The 18,295-nt window shown below is 42.2% G+C and overlaps 1 protein-coding gene across 5 annotated transcripts in view; it reads left to right on the top strand.

Annotated features, from left to right (window-relative positions):
• Positions 1-15,724, top strand: part of elmo1 (engulfment and cell motility 1 (ced-12 homolog, C. elegans)) — a 100,396-nt gene extending 84,672 nt beyond the window's left edge. For all 5 annotated transcript variants that reach the window (XM_087834576.1, XM_087834578.1, XM_087834574.1 and 2 more), the window contains 6 exons: positions 4,779-4,942; positions 7,072-7,184; positions 10,736-10,843; positions 11,239-11,321; positions 12,982-13,059; positions 14,117-15,724. In XM_087834576.1, the coding sequence (XP_087690702.1) occupies positions 4,779-4,942; positions 7,072-7,184; positions 10,736-10,843; positions 11,239-11,321; positions 12,982-13,059; positions 14,117-14,317 (747 nt within the window). In that variant the 3' untranslated portion in view covers positions 14,318-15,724. The remainder of the gene's footprint in view (positions 1-4,778; positions 4,943-7,071; positions 7,185-10,735; positions 10,844-11,238; positions 11,322-12,981; positions 13,060-14,116) is intronic.
• Positions 15,725-18,295: the final 2,571 nt, after the last annotated feature.

Raw genomic sequence — 18,295 nt, 5'->3', positions numbered from 1 at the left:
ACGTCTTCTCACACAGGCTGCAGGGCCGAGTTAGAGCAAGAAACCGCACATTTGGCATTGTTGGCAAAGATTACTGTCACTATGATTTCGGAAACAGAAACCAGAGTGAAACAATGTCTGTATTCACAAAGGAAGCTCGTCTTAATATGGATTTAATAAACTAGGCAGCTTGCATCATCGATACTGATGTTTTTTTCCAGGATGTTTTACAGCTTTGATGTAAGTCGTATCCTACCTATAAATCTTCAGCCTCATAAAGATTGATATTTTTTCTTTTTTTTAAACTCTGCCTTTTTATCAGCTTTTAAATTTAATACAAACCGTACCCACCTCCCCTCTCCAGGCAGTGTGATAAGAAACGGGGATCTTTTAATGTCCATCTCTGTGGCATTGTTTTACTTTCAATGACATCATGGTCAGCTCTCAAGAAGATGTTTACTGAATGTGGGACATCGTTGCAGGGAGGAGAAATGTAATGAATGATCACCTTTATTAATTTTTTTCCTGCTAGTCACTTAAAAAACCCAAATCTGACGGGAATGAAGTTGTATGCGCAGATAATTATTGCACAAACACGTGCTGGCGTAGATTCCTTTTGTATGCGAGCAAGCGTGCATGGTTAGTCTTCTTCATTTACGGCCCCATTGGCACCGTGTGAGATCGACTTTTTGATTGCTTTCACTGAGTTATCAGCGAAGTCGTTATTCTGTGATTACTGCGTTGTTACTTTGCCCACCAAAGTCTTACCAGGACAATCTCCAGTTTTTACCACACAGGCGTGAGTGGCGGGTGAGCAGTTGACTGGCAGCTGGTAAATGATGTCATTAGCATCTCCCAGGCAAATGGAACGGCGGTGACAGTCGATTGGTCGTTGAGAAGGGGAAGGTAATTTGTTCCGGCTGAGGCGTTGCCAATGATGGAGAAGCCGACTAGAAGAAAGGAGAAGGAGGACGAGGAGATGGGAGCGTGGTAGACGCGTCAGTGGCCGGCTCTTCATTACCTGGACTTGATGGCTCATGGGACAGCATTTAATTACTTTTGCCGACTCTTGCTCTGCTGTCCAACTTCTCTCTTGCAAAGAGCTACAAGCAAGAATCACTGGCTGTTGTCTAGAATAGATTAGTGCATGAGGGCGAAAATGGAGAGAGGCAGAAATGAAGATAGAGGCGACGACCGGGATGAACGATTGGCCACTTAAATCATCTAAAGTGTACTTTAAGATGACGCCATTCCAAAAAGCGGAGCCTGAATTTGGTGCTGAGGATTTCTCAGCTCAGGCTGTAAAAGTTTGTTTCAGCGTTGACGTCATCTCACCTCTGCCAAGGTGCTCTCTGAGCAATCGGTGGATAACAGAGAAGGATGAAGATAAAATATTCATAATGCCCTGTTGTGAAAGGACCATGTGTTCGTATTAAATGTGATGAATATTCGCAGTGTTAATTAGCATCAGAGCAGCCACATGGGCCAACAGAATTGTTTTCCCGGTGAAGACATGACTGCAAACAAGGCATATTAATGAACAATCCCCAGAGACAGCTGGGCTGAAACACCAGAGCTGGATGGCGGTCTGTCCCTGGAGACTGAGATTAGGTGAGAAAGCAGGCTACAGGTGACAAGAAGATTCGAAAACATCATTTCAGGGGTGGTCGTCAGTGTACTCCAGATTCCAACTGCAACTGTTTTTGTCACAGTTTTATTATTTTCTTTATTTTTATACAGATTCTTAGTGACATAATGTTCCTTAATGGCAACCTGACACCTCATTTGTAATCCTAATGGGGATATAAATTCATTTTAGGCTTAATTATCACTTTTATAGGCGCGTGTGTGCAAAAAATGATGGGGAAGTCGGTGAGGGTGTGATTAAAAGTAGGGGAAAGGAGTGATGAATCTCTGGTAGTGTGATTGCAAGTTGTGGCTTCATCCATTTGCAATTTTCAGCTCAAAGAGGAGGAGGAGGAGGAGGCTGGGGTGAGGGGCTGAAGCTCAAAAGGCAGTCTCGGGGTGCTGTAAACCTGTCACAACCTGGACGCCTGTTTCACCTCATGAAAATATGGCATTCATGTTATGAGGATGCACAGGTGAGGACAGGACATGGAACAACAGATGGAGAAGTCATCCAACAGTGGGAATATGGATGTGGATGGATTTATGTCAATTTAGTCCCGACTGGTGCAGAGGGAAAACGTCAACACTCGCCCTCTAGTGGACACACTTTTTTTGGGGGGGACGTTTATGTTTTTTAACCTGTTCATGTTGCACTACTGCACGTCAGTTAGTAAAGAGATTCATATCTCATCACTAGAAGAAGCCACGTTGTCCGCGCAGTTCTTTTTAAATATAGTTATATCATAACATTTTTACTCAGTGAGCATGTTGGTTTCAAAGAGCCCTCGTGCACAGCTGTCGGGATTGTTTTGAAAATGATATAATGAGGTCAATACGTTGCATAAATGGGCTTGATCTTCATCCAGTACGGAGCTTTTTTGTGACCAACCAAAGATCCTGATTTTGGCTTTTATGCGCTCCGTTAGGGGGGATTTTTGAAGGATGCACTTTTGTACAGTCGTTGATGTTTTGCATTAGTTATAGTGCCACTTAGATTTGGATTACATTAGAGAAAAACCACAAATCCACTAATGCGAGTCTGTGTCTGGGCTTTGTAAATGAATCACACTGCATATGGTCAAAGTCTCAGCTCTGTAAGTGATTCTTCAGAGGAATCTAATGACCTGTCATATCTGGTCGCTTAAATGTACTAATTTCAGAGGCCAGCTGTAACATTGCCAGTGTGCTTGCGGCTCTGTGTAACTCCCTCTCTGACCTCCTGACACTCCTTGTCTCCGTGCTTGTCACCTTTTTGCATGTGTTTAGTTCCCAGGATTAATTTGTTGCCCATTAGTTTGGAAGTCAGTCATTACCGCCTCCAAACATATTTTATTCCAAAAGTTAATCCCCAGATTAAAGTTTGTAATCGGTTACAAAAATACTTTTTTGTGGTGAAAGCTTAATACCAGCATTTTACCACGAGACTTCATCAGATCTAGAATTAGACATGGGTTAAGTCCTTTTTCTGGCAATATTGCTGAGCTGCTCCAACTTCCCCACAGGAGACTTTGGGTCCAGGCCTCCTCTTAATGCTTTTTAACACAGAGAGTACTGCTGATTCTGATCTAAGAGGATTAACTTCAATCGCCTGCGTCATCTGGAGTGTTTTTGTTTTTTGGTGCCGAGCTGGGGTTTATTCTGTGCCTGCTACACTTTCACCAAGTCCAACCTATTTTTAATGCCCTCACCCCTCGATCTGACTAGTGTGAGGCCACAGGTTAGCAAGTTGATGAGTAATCGCTTTGCAGTAAAAACAAACAAGAATAATATTACGTAAGACTATGTTTGGGATCTTAGCTGGGTTGTGGCATAGCTGTTAAGAATGGGAAGCTGAGAGATTTCACCGATCACGAATGTAGAAGTATCCATTTGTTCTGTGCACGTGTTTGCACAAAACATGATCTCAAACTCTCATCATCTCCTAATTTAATAAAGTTTGTAAGAAAGCGTCTCCAGAGGCTGGAAACAAGTGTGCTCTTAAGCACTTAATCAAGCCAAATCAAAGAGAACAGAAGGCGGACGTTATTTCTTTGCATCACCTCAGTGTGATTCAATCTAGCGAATCAGCATCTGCAGGCTCAGACGGCGCTTCTGACAAAGTTGATCTGTCATCGTATCTGCCGTCACATCATCTCCAGTTAGTGGAGGAGCAATGCTTAGCCAGAAACGGTAAAAAGTGTTTTTGAATGAAAGCTGCTCTCTGTTTTTGAATGTTGTGTTTGAAACTTTTCGGGACGTTTTCAGTCAGATTGCTTTTTTGTGTGTTGGGAAAATGTGTTCGCAGATCAAGAAAATTCAGGATCTTTGGATCACACCAGTGTTAACGTTCTAATTATGCAAACTGCAAATCACTTGTCAGAGCACAAAGTTAAATGGAAGCAGCTGTCATCGAGTGTTTGAGCACAGGACTCATTTTCTAAAATGCTTCAGTGTGACTAGAGAAGGATGAAGAGCTTTTATATGCATAGCCAGCGTATTACTGCCATAAACCTGGTTTATTACTCGTCCTAGCTTTTGTGTGCTTTTAAGGAAAGAAAGAAAGAAATCATCAAGCATTCTTTATGGTTTCTGGCACTTTTGTTATGTCATGATAGAAACTTGTGTAAGCTCTTCATTTTTTACAATTACTGCGTTTAATTTTTATTGCACGAGCAGTTAAAAGAGGTCATTTATTGATCTGGGTTTGTTGTCTCTTTTGTCATTGCTCACTTCAGACAGTGTGCAGATGCTCTAAAATAAATAATCCAGAAATGCTTTTGATGACTTTGAAGAGCACTCCTATCGCGCTTCTGCACCCATTTCCAAACAACTGGTTTGAGCTGAATTTTAATACTGTGAGCAAGTTCTGTCATGTATTTCCCCGATATACGATACTTTTATTCGACTACCCGCTGCTAAACTGATCTCCTTTGCTCTTTTTCTACTTGATGCCCAATGAACCAGACTGGATTAGAAGCTCAAGTTCTGGAAAAAAATAAAAGGCATAAATCCTTTTGGAGTGAAACGCTCCCCTGAGCCTAAAATTTGGGTGGGTTTAGAGTCAGGGGGGTGATTTTGACTTCCTGTGTCTTCTTAGATGTAGTACACGCTCTCTGTCTTCACCCATTATGTCTCCTGCACCCTCTATAATCTCATCTTGCGCTCTTTTGCTTCTCTGCTCTGCTGTGCAGGTAATGCAGGTGGTGAGGGAGCAGATCATGCGAGCACTCACTGCCAAGCCTAATTCCCTGGACCAGTTCAAGAGCCGCCTGCAGAACCTGAGCTACACAGAGATCCTGAAGATACGTCAGTCAGAAAGGATGAATCAGGAAGACTTCCAATCCCGCCCCATCCTGTGAGTCATGCAGTCATTTTTTTTGTTTGACTTTTGTTTTGGTTTTTTTTGCATAAACTCTAAACTTACAAAAGCATGCATTTGACAGAGGGTTATATTGTTTGAAGTGTTACACCAAAGCTTTCAAAAGCAGCAGCCAAATGCTTTATTTAATATGAATAGTAGCTACTAATGTTTTATTCATTCATGTTGTAGAGCTACAGCTAGGTGATATTCCTGCTGGTATATGGAAGTGCATGAGCATGAGAGCATAATATGTGTCTACAAATAGCTGTAGTACTTTTCTCCTGATCTCCAACTTGGCCCACAGCAGGTTGCGTCTGCGCTTTGCTCTTGTAATTGAAAATATACATAAAATTCAAATTGACTGCAAACGGTATTCCAAATGAATACTCCATTAATGACCCTCCAGCTCACTGCGCTCGGAGAGCTAGCCCGTAATAGATCACTCATTCAATAATGCAGGTCCGGTAATGAAGAACATTGTTTTGTCCTGCCTGTATTTAATGGAGTAGGTAGCACTATTGAAAAATCGTTGCATCAAGAGAGCTTGTCCCTTTGAAGAGTAATCAATGCCTTAGGCAAGGGCTTATTGAATCAATATTGGAGGGGTAGAGACCAAACCTTAGTAAGCAATTAAACCCGGTGAAAAAAGCAACACAAAATAAAGAAAGTTGCACAAAAGTTTTTATATAATCATATTTAACAGATTGGTTTGAATCACTTTCCTGGTTAATCTAGCACACACCAATTCATTGCTGCGTCCTTCATTAATGAGGAAAAGATGAGATGCACCCAGTCTATGTGAAGTGATTTAAAGCCAAGTGAAAATGAAACGGCGCGCTTTAAAACTGTATCACAGCTGTGGAGAAGAGCTGAGCATCGCAGAGTCTCTTCTAAAGACTGCCGTCTGAGTTTTCCTCTAATCTTTTCAGCGCGATTAAGAATTGTAAACACAATGAGCTGAGCACGTCAGACCAGATATTTAAACAAGCCCTGCTTTACTCGCTGCGACCGCTCGCACTTCTCTACTACAAATTATTGGGGGGAATGAGTTAAGACATGAAAAGAAGGTGAAGCGACACTTTCACTTCACTTCAAAGCTGCCCGTCTTTGTAGACGTTCTGAGCTTATTATTTTATGTAATTTGAGATGTACAAAATCTACACCTTAATTCAATTGTAATAAGTGGCCATGTGTACATTACCAGGAGGCCCGTGCCTCATTGCTTTCATCATTTAAACACTTGTTAACAACCACAGTGCCCTTTTTACGGAGGTCTGTTCGTACAAGACGTTCAATTTTCCGGTGACTTTCTCCATTTGCCAGAAAGAATGGATTCAAATTAAAACTGAGGAGCTGCTTCCCGAAAAGACGAAGCAACAAAGTAATCTGAAACTCTCAGGCAAAAGCAGCCTCGCCCGTGTCGACCTCAGTCATGAGCGCGGCGCATGAAGTGGTAAAGACGAGCTATCGTCATCCATCCTTTCCCAGCCATGCCTTTCTCACTAGCTGTTTCTTTAAAGATGTCAGAGCGAATGTCCTAACACAGATCGGTGTAATGACTGGAATCACCAATGAGGCAAATACATGCCTAGGGAGGGCCAAGCAGGGAGACGGATGAAGGGAGGAATAAGCGAGTGAGCCCGAAGGAAGACGACGATGCGATCAGGAACGCCGAAACATAAAATTCTCACAGTCAGTAATATTTCTACGGTAGAAAACAAATGTATAGTAAATGTGATGAGAAAGGACTCGGCTGTAATAATGATGGAGAGCGGCACTGCTCAGGCAGATGATATACATAATTCATGTTGACCGGTGCTGTGTGCTCTGCATTCGTATGCAACGGAAACAACACACATACATGAAGCTGCATGAATAAAGGAGAGGAAATCGAGCAGACGCTTCAGAAACACAGGTTTCCGCTGATCCAACCTCACGTGATGCTGTGACATATTTGCTGTGAAAGTGTATGTCTGTGTGTTTTGGCCCTCTCTGTTTTATTTACAATCTTATTGACAGGGAGGGTCTTGTGACTTCGCTGTCACCGGCTCGCCACACCGGGTGCGGTTAACGGGATTTAAACAATTCTCTTAAAGCAAGGGTGTGTGCTTGTGTTTCGGCAGGGAGCTGAGAGAAAAGATCCAGCCGGAGATCATGGAACTGATCAAGCAGCAGAGGCTCAACAGGCTGTGTGAGGGCACTTGCTTCAGGAAAATCAGCAGTCGCAGGAGGCAAGGTGAGGCGCAGCATTCACACACGTGTACGCGCACAGGAGCAAACACGAATTTACAACCATACAAACTTGGCTTTTGGTCATACGCATCAGAATCCCCTGCCACGCCTCTTGCATCCACAAAAGATCTGCTTCTGTTTCCTCCTTTGTCTTCTTCTGTTCTCTCTTTCCATCGCCTTATTCTCTTTTCCATGTGAAAACACCACGGGAGATATTTTATCTGAGGGGGATCTTTGAAGCTGTGGACTGCTGTGCATCTGCCGTCATGATCGCTCAGAAGTTTTCTGGCTCTCTGAGCCTTTGAGGCAGACACACAGTGAAACTCTCTCCTCGCTGCATACAGAAAAGCAGGAACACGCGTGTCTGCCTTGAGGTGCACGCGCGGCGTCTTCCGTCTCCTTTTGCTTCTGCACATACAGGGAAAGCGCGCGCTAACAAATGCAAAGACGCATAAAGCCAAAAGCCCTGTAAACACACTTCTGTTTGCTCTTGTTCAGACACATTTGAGGGGAAAGCTTTGAATGGAAAGAATGAAAGATGACTGTGATAATCCCCAGTTCTACACTACAGAGGATGTGGTGAAAATGGCAACCCGGTGTATTGCCTTTAGAGAATAACACGAGTGTGTTGTTCAGGAGATATTAGGACGCTCCCATTTAAAGCAGCACAATGGAGATGAGAGCAAAAGGAATAAAAATTGAAAATCCGGCAGACTGCTTGCATACGAGTGCATTCAAATCATTCCACCTAATATCGCATTTCACACTCGCTGCCACGAGAGAGAAGGAGCAGAGAGGAATAAGAGAAGCGGGAAAGAGAGGAGTAGCAGGTATAATATACCGCTCTTCACTCACAGAGGATTTAATCTGCCTGAGGCCTCATCCCTTCACTCTTCTGTCCCCCCACCTTTCCATAACCCCTCTCTGCCACTTTTGCCTCTACAAATACATTAAATTAAAAAAAGGAGCCCAGTGACAAGCTTAGGATGTGGTTTGGTTCGCTGTTATTGCATTGCTGTCAGAAGCTACCCTGCAGGAACTGTACTTTTCAATAAGGCAAATCAAACTGACTGACTGAGTTTAGACCTCGTCCTTTTTTTTCTTTTTTCTTTTTTTTCCCCTCCATGCACCAATTTATTCTGGCATTTTAAAACCTGATCACTGATGCATTCATCCTGGCAGCTGTCATCCAGATGTCGTCATAGCCGGATGACGGAAACGGAGAAGTCGAAAAGAAGCACAGAAGTGGGGAGAAAAAAACAATTGAGTTAAAAAGATTATTCGGGACACGTTCAGGTGGAAACCGTCAGCCGGATTAAGTGTCTGATCTTCTTCGCTGCTTGTGGCCGACTGATTTCCGCTTGTCTAGGTTTTCCGGAGCAGCATGCTGTGATTGAGCTCATATTACCATATCGTGGTCATCATTACCTCACAGAGATCCTAGAAAGCTTCTCAGTGGAACTGGGAACACGCAGCCTTTGTGGATCCTACACAAAAAGAAAGCACGCTGGACCCTTTTAGAACACGAGTGTATGTAAAGCTATTTTGGAGCCCTGCTGGATCTGACACCAGCCTGTGGGGTTCCACCGGCTTTAATCTGCTGCAACAGCGCGCTAACTATAGCCAAGTCATCTGCCTGCTACAAGCTAGCTGTAGCTGATATCGCCTCTGAGGACTCTGAGGAGATTGCCGTTTATCCACAACACTCCTGCACCCCCATTCGTCAGCGTCTCTCTGTGGCTTGCTTTGTATCCTTCCTCTGCACATGTGAATTTATGCATTCTTTATTTACTTCTTCCTTCATTAATACATGTTGCTACTATCTGTTTTCCCACTCTATCTAGATCTCTAAGGCTTTGTTCTCGTGCCGGTACTGACAGCAAATTCATGCATTGAAATGTGAGAAGCTCCTCTTCTTGCAAAGCTTAAGGAAGCAATGCCACTACGAGGCGATCATGCTTAACTAGTCAAAATTTTCCTTTATCTTTGGTGCCTTTCTTAGACAGATTTCCCAGTTATTACTTTATTAAGTCTCTGTATGCTGGAAGTGTTTATTTTATACATGCAGTAAGTTAGATGGGCTCTTACTGTCCCCTCACGCAGTCCTCAGCACTCCACGGCTTCTTGTGTGATTATTTCAAAGACTCTCGTCCCGACATAAAATATTAATTAAGCTGACTTCAGTGCATTTGAATCCTCTCTCTACTCCCCATGCTGCCCATTACAGGAAAGCACTTTTTAAAAGGTCAGCTTGATGGCACTTTAAAGTTGGAAAGAGTGCTATGTGTGCCGTCTTAGTGCAGGATACTGCAGGCACTTTGTGTAAATGCTGCTTTAAAGCAAAAATAAACTTGAATAAAATTTGACCTAATTCTGTTAAACGTTATCGCTCACCAATGTTCTGGTTGCTGACTTTGTGATTGTTACGAGTGATACGAGAGATAAGTCTAAGATCAAAGACGGCAAGAAGACGAGCATGCACTGCTGCACAGACACACCCTATCAGTTAAGATGAGCAGTTTGAGAGCCCATCCCCTCACAGCCACTGCGCAGATCTCTTCTCAGCTCCCTGTGGACCAGTGCCACTCGAACCAATGGCCTGGCAGCACCGACTGTCTATTTTCAGCAATTAGGATTTGGACTGTGCACACACCGAGCCGAACTCCCCAGTCTGTGCACTCTTTCTGCCAGCTCAGCTCGATGCCCACCTTGCCAGGAAACGGCCGACAAACACCAGGCTGGAGGCAGAGGCTGCTGATGGAGACAACGACCAGCAGTGTGTACAGACACAACTGGTGCTGAAGCTGCTGGGGGATTGCTCAGGAGAGCGGCCACGATAAAAACACACCAACACGATTTTGACTTGAAGGGTCCTCTTAACGGTTACAATGATGTGACAACCTATGCACACAATTTTTTTGCTCACCTAATTTTAGGCCACTTATAAAAAAAAATAATCAGATAATATTTTGCTGTCGTATGTAGCTGATGTAATTGATGCTTTATCTTTGATAGCCTTTGTAATGTTAGATGTGAGCTTTGATTCCCTTTTAGAGAGAACCTTAGCTTTTATTAAAAGACTGTCATTTTTTACCTCATTTCCTCAGTTTTCACAGAAAAGTAGCTTGGATCCAATGTCTCTGCCAAGGACCCGATATACACTTCGTTTAATCAGGTCACAGTTCAGGTTTCATGCTCTTTTGAGCCTTTTGAGTGAGAGTTAAAGAAACCTGGATGTCCTTTTGTGATCTTGAATCGACCGTGTTTTCTGCTGTTGAGTCATTGTTCGGTGATAAAGGCCGCCAGTTTTGTTGTTGCCCGTCCAGATCCCTCCCTCCCTTAGTGGAGATCATTGTTGCCCATCTGTGGATTTTCCTCAAGGCTGTTTTATTTTTTGACACATATTTTTTGCCATGCTAATTTTCTCTGCTGTTGATGAGTCATGCAAATCCATACCCGTGTGATGCCTTTGCCAGCTACTGCTTATTTCATAACACCTCTAAATCTGCTTCTTACTCCCTTCTGTCTTCCTGTCCCTCTCATCATTTGTTCTAGATAAGTTTTGGTACTGCCGTCTGTCTCCGAATCATAAAGTCCTGCACTACGGAGATCTGGAAGAGAGCCCTCAGGGCGAGGTGCCCCATGACTCTTTACAGGACAAACGTGAGTAAAACCTTTAATAGTTTGGTTTTTTTTTTACAGTATTTTAGCACAATTTCTATTTAACTGCTTTCCCAATGAGGAAAATATTTATCAGTATTCTATGTTTATTTCCTGCAAAAATGTGTGTCTTGCCAAATTTAGAGACGAGCAGCAGTCACCGACACTAACAGTTGGCTTTTTACAGACAGTGTTAACATCAGTTTTTCTTGTGGGCCTTGCACAGCGACAGATTTGGGGAAAATTTAAAGTTTTAATCACTTGAAGGAAAAAGGAAAAAACACAAAACAAGAACCCATATGGGATAGCACAGTTGTCAAGGGGATGATGATGATGTTGTTGTCGTTGTTGTCGTTGTTGTCGTCGTTGTTGTAAACTCACTTCTGTCCTCTCTGCAGTGCCTGTGGCTGATATCAAAGCTGTTATCACTGGCAAAGACTGTCCTCACATGAAGGAAAAGGGAGCCCTGAAGCAAAACAAGGTGTGCGTTTGTGTGTGAGCGTGCGCACATACATGCACGTGCACATGTGCATGTGTGTGGGCGGGTGGGTGTGTATCCAGGCGAGAGAATGAGTTCCTGTGTATGCGAGAGTTGCATAACGAGGACGTCGGTTACATAATTTCGCTTTAGGAAATAACACAATAACTTGCGTCTCAGCGCTCTGCACAGCGTCTCCGTTAGAGGCCTCGCGTAGAAATAAGTCACAGAATAGTCCGTTAGTTACAGACGACAATTACGCCAGAGGCGCTAAAAACGTGCTGGCATCTTTTCTTCGCTGTGAAGGTGTGATAGTAACGTTTGGGCGCGCCCTCTGCGGTGCCTCAACCAGGATGAAAGAGCCATCATGTCTGCACCTGTGTACACATCAGCTCTTCCTCGTTCGTACTTTTCCTCTGCAAACCCTCGGCCCCCACCCACGGGACTCCGATATATTGGATCTTGGATAAATAGCCTTGAAGACAAAGGAGCACGCCTCCTCTCTGCTTTGTCTCTTTTATTACCTTGTCGATAAGCGCAGGTCTAGGAGAATGACCTGAGGGGGGTCTGTGGGCTGTCTAGCAGGCCTGTCCCAGCCTTGTGAATGAGAACATAAGCACATTTCATTACTCACTGTTAGAAGACCAGCCAAAGTCACCTCTACAGACTTGAGAGCAGAGCAGGCAGTGCACCGTTTGTGGGACACTGGAAGAATAGAGAAGTGTGAAGAGTTTCCATATTATCTCCCAAATTCCTCCAGATATGTTACGTTACAGCATCACACAAATGATTAATTAATTGCACCAAAAAAGAGAGAAATTAGCTTTGAGGTCATAAACCTGGAAAAACTAACAATGTTGTTCATTTAATGTGGGTATAACACTCATTTCCTGCTTACCGCTGAAACGCTCAATAACTGTTTTATGAAGTGCACGGACACCCTCAGGAATAACTTGATCTACAGTACCCAACAACCAGTCACACTCCATCAGCTGTTCTTTGAGTTAAGTAATTATAACAGGTTCCTTACTGAATCAAGAGGGTAAATATAGTAACGACTGCCCTTTTAGATGCTCACTGTGTGAGTGTGCAGCTTAAACCGGCTGCACAGAGTAGATAGAATTACTCTCAGCACTACTTTGTTTTTCTTTCCCTCTCTGAGTCAAATCTGACCACAGTTTCTTTTAAGCTCTCCTCGGCTCCAGGCTCAGCCTCTGACTGAGTAATCCCCTACTGGCTTCGTAAAACCAGACGCTAATTTCACACAGATAAATTACTTGCATACATCTACAAATCTGGCTCTGTCACTACACTGTCCTCCTTCTCCGTCCAGTTAATTTCATAAAAGAGACTGAAGTGAATTTATCTTTTTTGTCCCTACTGTTATTTTACAGTAGCTAATATAAAAAGATCCCTACATATATCTCACTGGTACCGGACGAGTTAATGTGCAGCTGATATAACAGATGGTGATGGGACGTGGAGGAGAGCAGCATCGCGCTATTATGGCAGCATTGTACTGTAAATCTCACCTGGTATTTCTTCTTCTTTTCTTTTTTGCTTCTACCTCTCTCCGTCCCACCTCCTCCACTCTCGCTCGGTCTTTGCACCATTTTCTCCGCCTCACATTCTCCCTCTGCTTTTCACTCTGTCCTCTCTGCAGGAGGTGTTAGAGCTGGCCTTCTCTGTCCTCTACGAGTCGGACGAATACTTAAATTTTATCGCTCCTGACAAGCATGAGGTAAGCTGACCCTGCAGTTGTTGACAGTGTCACACAGAATGAACGTGTGGGATTACGCATAGAGATCCTATGCATGGTTTATGCAGGTATAGAGCTAACACTTAAATAGTGGAGAGATGGCTTTATGGACAGATATAACTTCATCGAAAAACAAGTATAAAGACCAAAGCTGTATGTCAGGCTTATGTTATAAAAAATTAGGACCCTTCAACATGATTTTCTTGCTTTTTTAAAAATTTTTATCATCAAAAGAGTGGTTTGTATCGTCCAATGATTGTCGATATTTGGGATATACAAGATAAAAAATACACCAGGAGCCGCTAATTGAATACAGCTGATTAACTGATCATCAGTAAGTGTGACGATCCCTCTAAAAGCAGAAGTTTTGGGAGTTGCTGGTCTGGAGCATTCAGGTGTGTTAACAGACTTTCATCTTAGAGAAGCAATCATCGCTACCTATCAGTCTGGGAAGGTTTATATAGGCATACCTATCTGGTGCCATATATGCGGTATATATACCTATATATATATATACACTTGTGTGCCTGTTTTTCATCTTCATTTGTTTAGCTTTGTTTGTGCTTTTAAGCTTGTGCAGGTAAAGTGAAAAAAACTTGTTTTCTGACATGTAAAGCATAACTAGCACGATGAGTATTCATACTGCACCAGCCTGTTTGCCGTTGGCTTGGAATGAACTTTATTTGGACTTCTGACTTGACAATGACTTGACCCAGTTTACTTGACTTAATTTTAGTTTGCCCCAAAAGGCTTTAAGACAGCTCTACTTATAAATAGCTGATAGTCCTTGGGGAATGTGGCAAATAGAATTGCAATGTTGGTGGTTTTTATAGATTGGGGCCAAATATAACTCATTGTAAACAAAGGTGTAATGCCTGAAAGCTTTCGCTGAGGAATATAGAAACCTTTTGCCCTTTTTTGAAGGTGTTTTCTCTGTTTCTCAGAGTAGATTTTAGAGGTTTTGTTCTTTGTGCCGTACCTTTTTTTAACCATTCTTATGAATATTCTAATTAACGTGCCTCTGCCCGTCTCTCCGCAGTATTGTGTGTGGACAGATGGTCTGAATGCCCTCCTGGGTAAGGAGATGACCAGCGAATACACCAAATCTGACATGGACACCCTGCTCTCTATGGAGATGAAGCTTCGCCTCTTGGATCTAGAGAACATCCAGATTCCAGAGGCCCCGCCCCCGATTCCCAAAGAGCCTAGCAACTATGACTTCGTTTACGACTGTAACTAGCTGTACGACCCCACAAGCCCGAACCCGAAACAAACCCCAAACCCACTGTATTCACTGGACCGGTCCCCTTTTCTTATAAACTGGAACAAGAATAAATAATTAAAAAAAAACATATAATATAAAAAAATGAACTGTGATTGAAAGAAAAAAAAGGATTTCTTGAACTATTTTCCTCTTGCTTCTTGCTAGATGTTTATAAGGGAGAAAATGGTGCGTATTAACGATAACTGTTTGCACTTGAGGGACTTGGGGGTCGATGCAGAGTCATCACGTTGCCATGGAGAAGAGAAACCAGGAAGTGTTTGTTTGGCCTGTCGTTGGTCGTCCCACGTCTCCTCCTCCTCCTCCTCCTTCACTCTCCTCCAGTGTCTGGTGTTTGAAGACATTCACCCTTTTCTTCTTCTTGGCTGCGGCGCTTGCTGTCATTTTGCTTCAAGAATATTGTGGACAAAAAAAGCTTAGAAATTCCATTGGATTGTCCTTCCTTTATGTTCATGTTATTATTGTTCCTCAGGGCTTTTGTCACTTGGGGGTGAAGGCTATAGGGATCAAGATGGTGGTTGTGGGATTCAGGAGCAGGGAAGGACGATTGGGCGTCAACGGGGAGGGGGGCGTCAACTTCCCAGTAGTATTTCCTGTCACATTCCCACTTACAGTAGGACAATTGTGGCAGCTAAGTGTTTCCCAAGAGGCTGAATTACCTTTTAAGATGAATACTTTTTAAAACAGAAAGAGAAAAAATAGTGTCGTCTGTCTACTCTGCCCTGCTTCACATGTAATAGAGACTGTTAGAAAAAGTCAATCCTTGAAATCCAGGCACTGTACCACAGTAAAAAGCCTCTTTTTGAAATATAAATGTAATTATCCCACCACTGCTTATTGCTTATTGTACACACCTACACAGTGGCTTTGCCATAGAACAGCTGTAAAAGCGCCACCATTGTGCAACACGCGCTCAAACACACACTCGTCTCTCGCTCGTTTGGGTCTCTCGTTGTAAAGACTGCTGTACACAACATTCCTAAGCAATATTTTAGCTTTTTTTTCCTTTTGTTTCGTTTATCATTTGTAAAATGACTACGATTTAGTGATTTTGCTTTAGAAAAACGAAAAAGAACAAAAATTGTGAACGTGCCGGGTAGTTAGTATAGCAAAATGTAAGTTAGTATTTGATCAAGGGAAGTTGACATTTTTTGTGTATGTTCAGGACCATATGGCCACAAAATTGAGAGTTTATGTATTTTTTTAATTTAAAAGCAGATCGTGGTTGTTATTTCTAAGTATGATTTATATATTCCCCCCTCCCCCTCCCTATTTAATGCCTTCAGATTGTTTTGTTTTTTCCTTTAGGATTTTTTTCAAAGCCCCTCAAAACTGCTGTTTACATTAAAGGTTTAAGAACTGTAACCACTCTACACTGTGCCTCTCTTCATTCACAAAGCACAACCGCAAGGGTCCAAGACATGACTCGTGATGAAAAGCAGTAATAGTAATTTCACTCTGTATTGAGACATTTGTTCTGATTTGTCGCTCAGGCTGAATCCCGTGGAAAGATTTTTCCTTTTAACAATGAAAGACACATCGCTATAATTAATAGGTAACGGTCCTGGAGGCAATCTGTTTTTAATGGAACAGATAAAACAAGATTAACTATAACACAAATGAAAGCACTTCGATATTATCTGACCAAATCGCATGTTGGCACAGAATTCAATTCACAGGCATATGAAGGAGTTTTGTGTCAGTCTGCATCTGGACACAGACTTTAAGATCATCAGTGTCAAACAGCTACACTAACGCAAAACCATTTTAAGAGAAGTTACCAGACTTTGATGAAGTATCACAATATGGTCCTAAATTATTCTTGGATTTAAACTTTAACGTTTGCTTGATAAACCCAGATCCAGCACTAGGGTTCTTCTGGGCTCTTCTACATGGATATGTGATACAAGATTTCAACAAACCAACTTGTCTGGACCAGACATATTGGAACTAAGTTAAGTGGGTGTTTTCCAGTGTGTTCACCTCAGTCCTTTCTTGGTTCTTGAGTTAACCAGGTTTTTTCTCCAGTGCAACTCAGTCTGCAGATGTCTGGGTTAAATCCTTAGCTTGTAAAAACAGTCAGACTCGCATCTTGATATCCTTACGAACCTTTCGTTGACCCTGACAAGCTTTCCGAAGTATAGATCGAGTCCTTCATTTCAAACGCCACCAAACTTTTTTTCAACAAAGATTTTTGTCAGACTCTCTAGAAATTCTTTAAAGTGGTCTTGAGCAAACGTTTAAAGACCTTCTTTGGTCATTGTCTACTTTTTCACTCCTTTTCAATGCAGTCCTTGTACCTGAAAATTTTGAAAGTGATGTTTTGGTTTGTTTTTGAAGCCGCTTTATGGTGACTTATCACTCAAGCATTAGAAAAAAGCACCTAACTCAACCAGTGTTGTGTCGACACAGACAACTTAACAAAGAACATATTTAAGACTAAATTTCTCTATGCATTTTATTAGAAGTAGAATATTTTATTAAGTAGAAGGAGGAAAGATCATGCATAAAATTGTATTTTTGCACAATTAGCTACAAACTTGGGATCTCCTGCCATGGTGTGCAGTGTGTCCTTTAAAATGTGAGGAAACTGAATAAGTCCAGGACAAAAGAAGAACTGTCAGGTCTTAAAAAAAAATATCTGGGGCATATGAATAGTATCTGAAAGTCATGTCCTTAAGAAATAGGGAAAAGCCCTGACACAGGACCCAAGAGATGCATCTGTCGCTTCAGTTGATCCATCAGCGGTTCACTGAAGCCCCAACCTGAAATGGTCTCAATGGAAAGGTGGCTGTCAAGGAATCATTCTTAAGGAAGGAAAACGGGAGGAAAAGGCTGAGATATGCCAAATTATAGAACAACTGGACTGAAAATCAGTGGCACTTGTATTTTTTGGTTCAAATCATGGTCAATAAGTACACAGCTGTATGTCAGCCAATGGTGTTGCTGATTCTGTCAAAACTGATGGAATGGACACAGAAAAGTACCATCAGATTTAGATCCACCATCCAGTACCATCTCTAAAATACCTGCTTTGTTTTTTAACATAAGAATCACTCTGGCAATGCAGTAAAAGCAAATTTGGATAAAAACAGAATGGAAATATATCAGTCATGGATTGGTCTCCCCATTGTTAGTGAAGCATTGTGGGATCATCTTGACTAAGGATAAAAACTCAGCTAAAAATAACCAAATAATGCAAGCTAAATAAAAACGTTCAGCTTCTGTACAGTAATTCATAAACAGCACACACCTTGCATTCAGGTGGGTGAGAATTGTCTTGGTGAGTAATAGAGGTTCTCCACCATCTCACCTCACAGACCTCCTGCAGAGGCTGCAGGTTCATCTCCGTCTGTCCAGAAGCTGTTACAGCTCCATTCAAAGCAACCACAAATGTGGCATTTTATGTTGTGCCACTTTCAGAGCAGGCATTTCTCTCACAGAGAATGTCGCCTTTATTAAAGCAATATTTCATCTTTATGAATCTGCCCTTTTACTTTGAAATAGAGTTCTGTGTGGAAGTCGGCAGAAAATGCAATTTTCAAAGTTAATATTTTATTTCACGGCTAAATAGTTCAACTTTTGTTAGTGACACATTACATGAATTTCAAACTTATAATATTACTACTTTCAGAGCAGTCACTGGAAAATCCTTAAAAGATTTATGAAAAAAAAAATATCAGTGAACTACTAAGCACCAGCTTTTGTTTTTAAACTCAATATTTAATCTCAGTTTGCCTTTTGTGTATACATCCCTGGTTTTGGTGCTTGGGTTTTCCCATTACATGCCTGGCTGTGTCACAGGATGTTTATTTCCCAACACGCAGGTCATAGCAGCTCCCTACTCCTTAGTGTGTGACACCATTTCCTGCTTGACGGCTCTATCTGCTACCCGGCCCAGGAACCTCCACCGAGCTCCGTCTTTAGGCGAAGATT

The sequence above is a fragment of the Neolamprologus brichardi genome, chromosome 22 (genome assembly GCF_056152115.1).
Source record: "Neolamprologus brichardi isolate AB-2024 chromosome 22, ASM5615211v1, whole genome shotgun sequence".
NCBI lineage: Eukaryota > Metazoa > Chordata > Actinopteri > Cichliformes > Cichlidae > Neolamprologus > Neolamprologus brichardi.
Note: the sequence above shows the minus strand (reverse complement) of the source record. Positions and strands in the feature narration are given on the sequence as shown.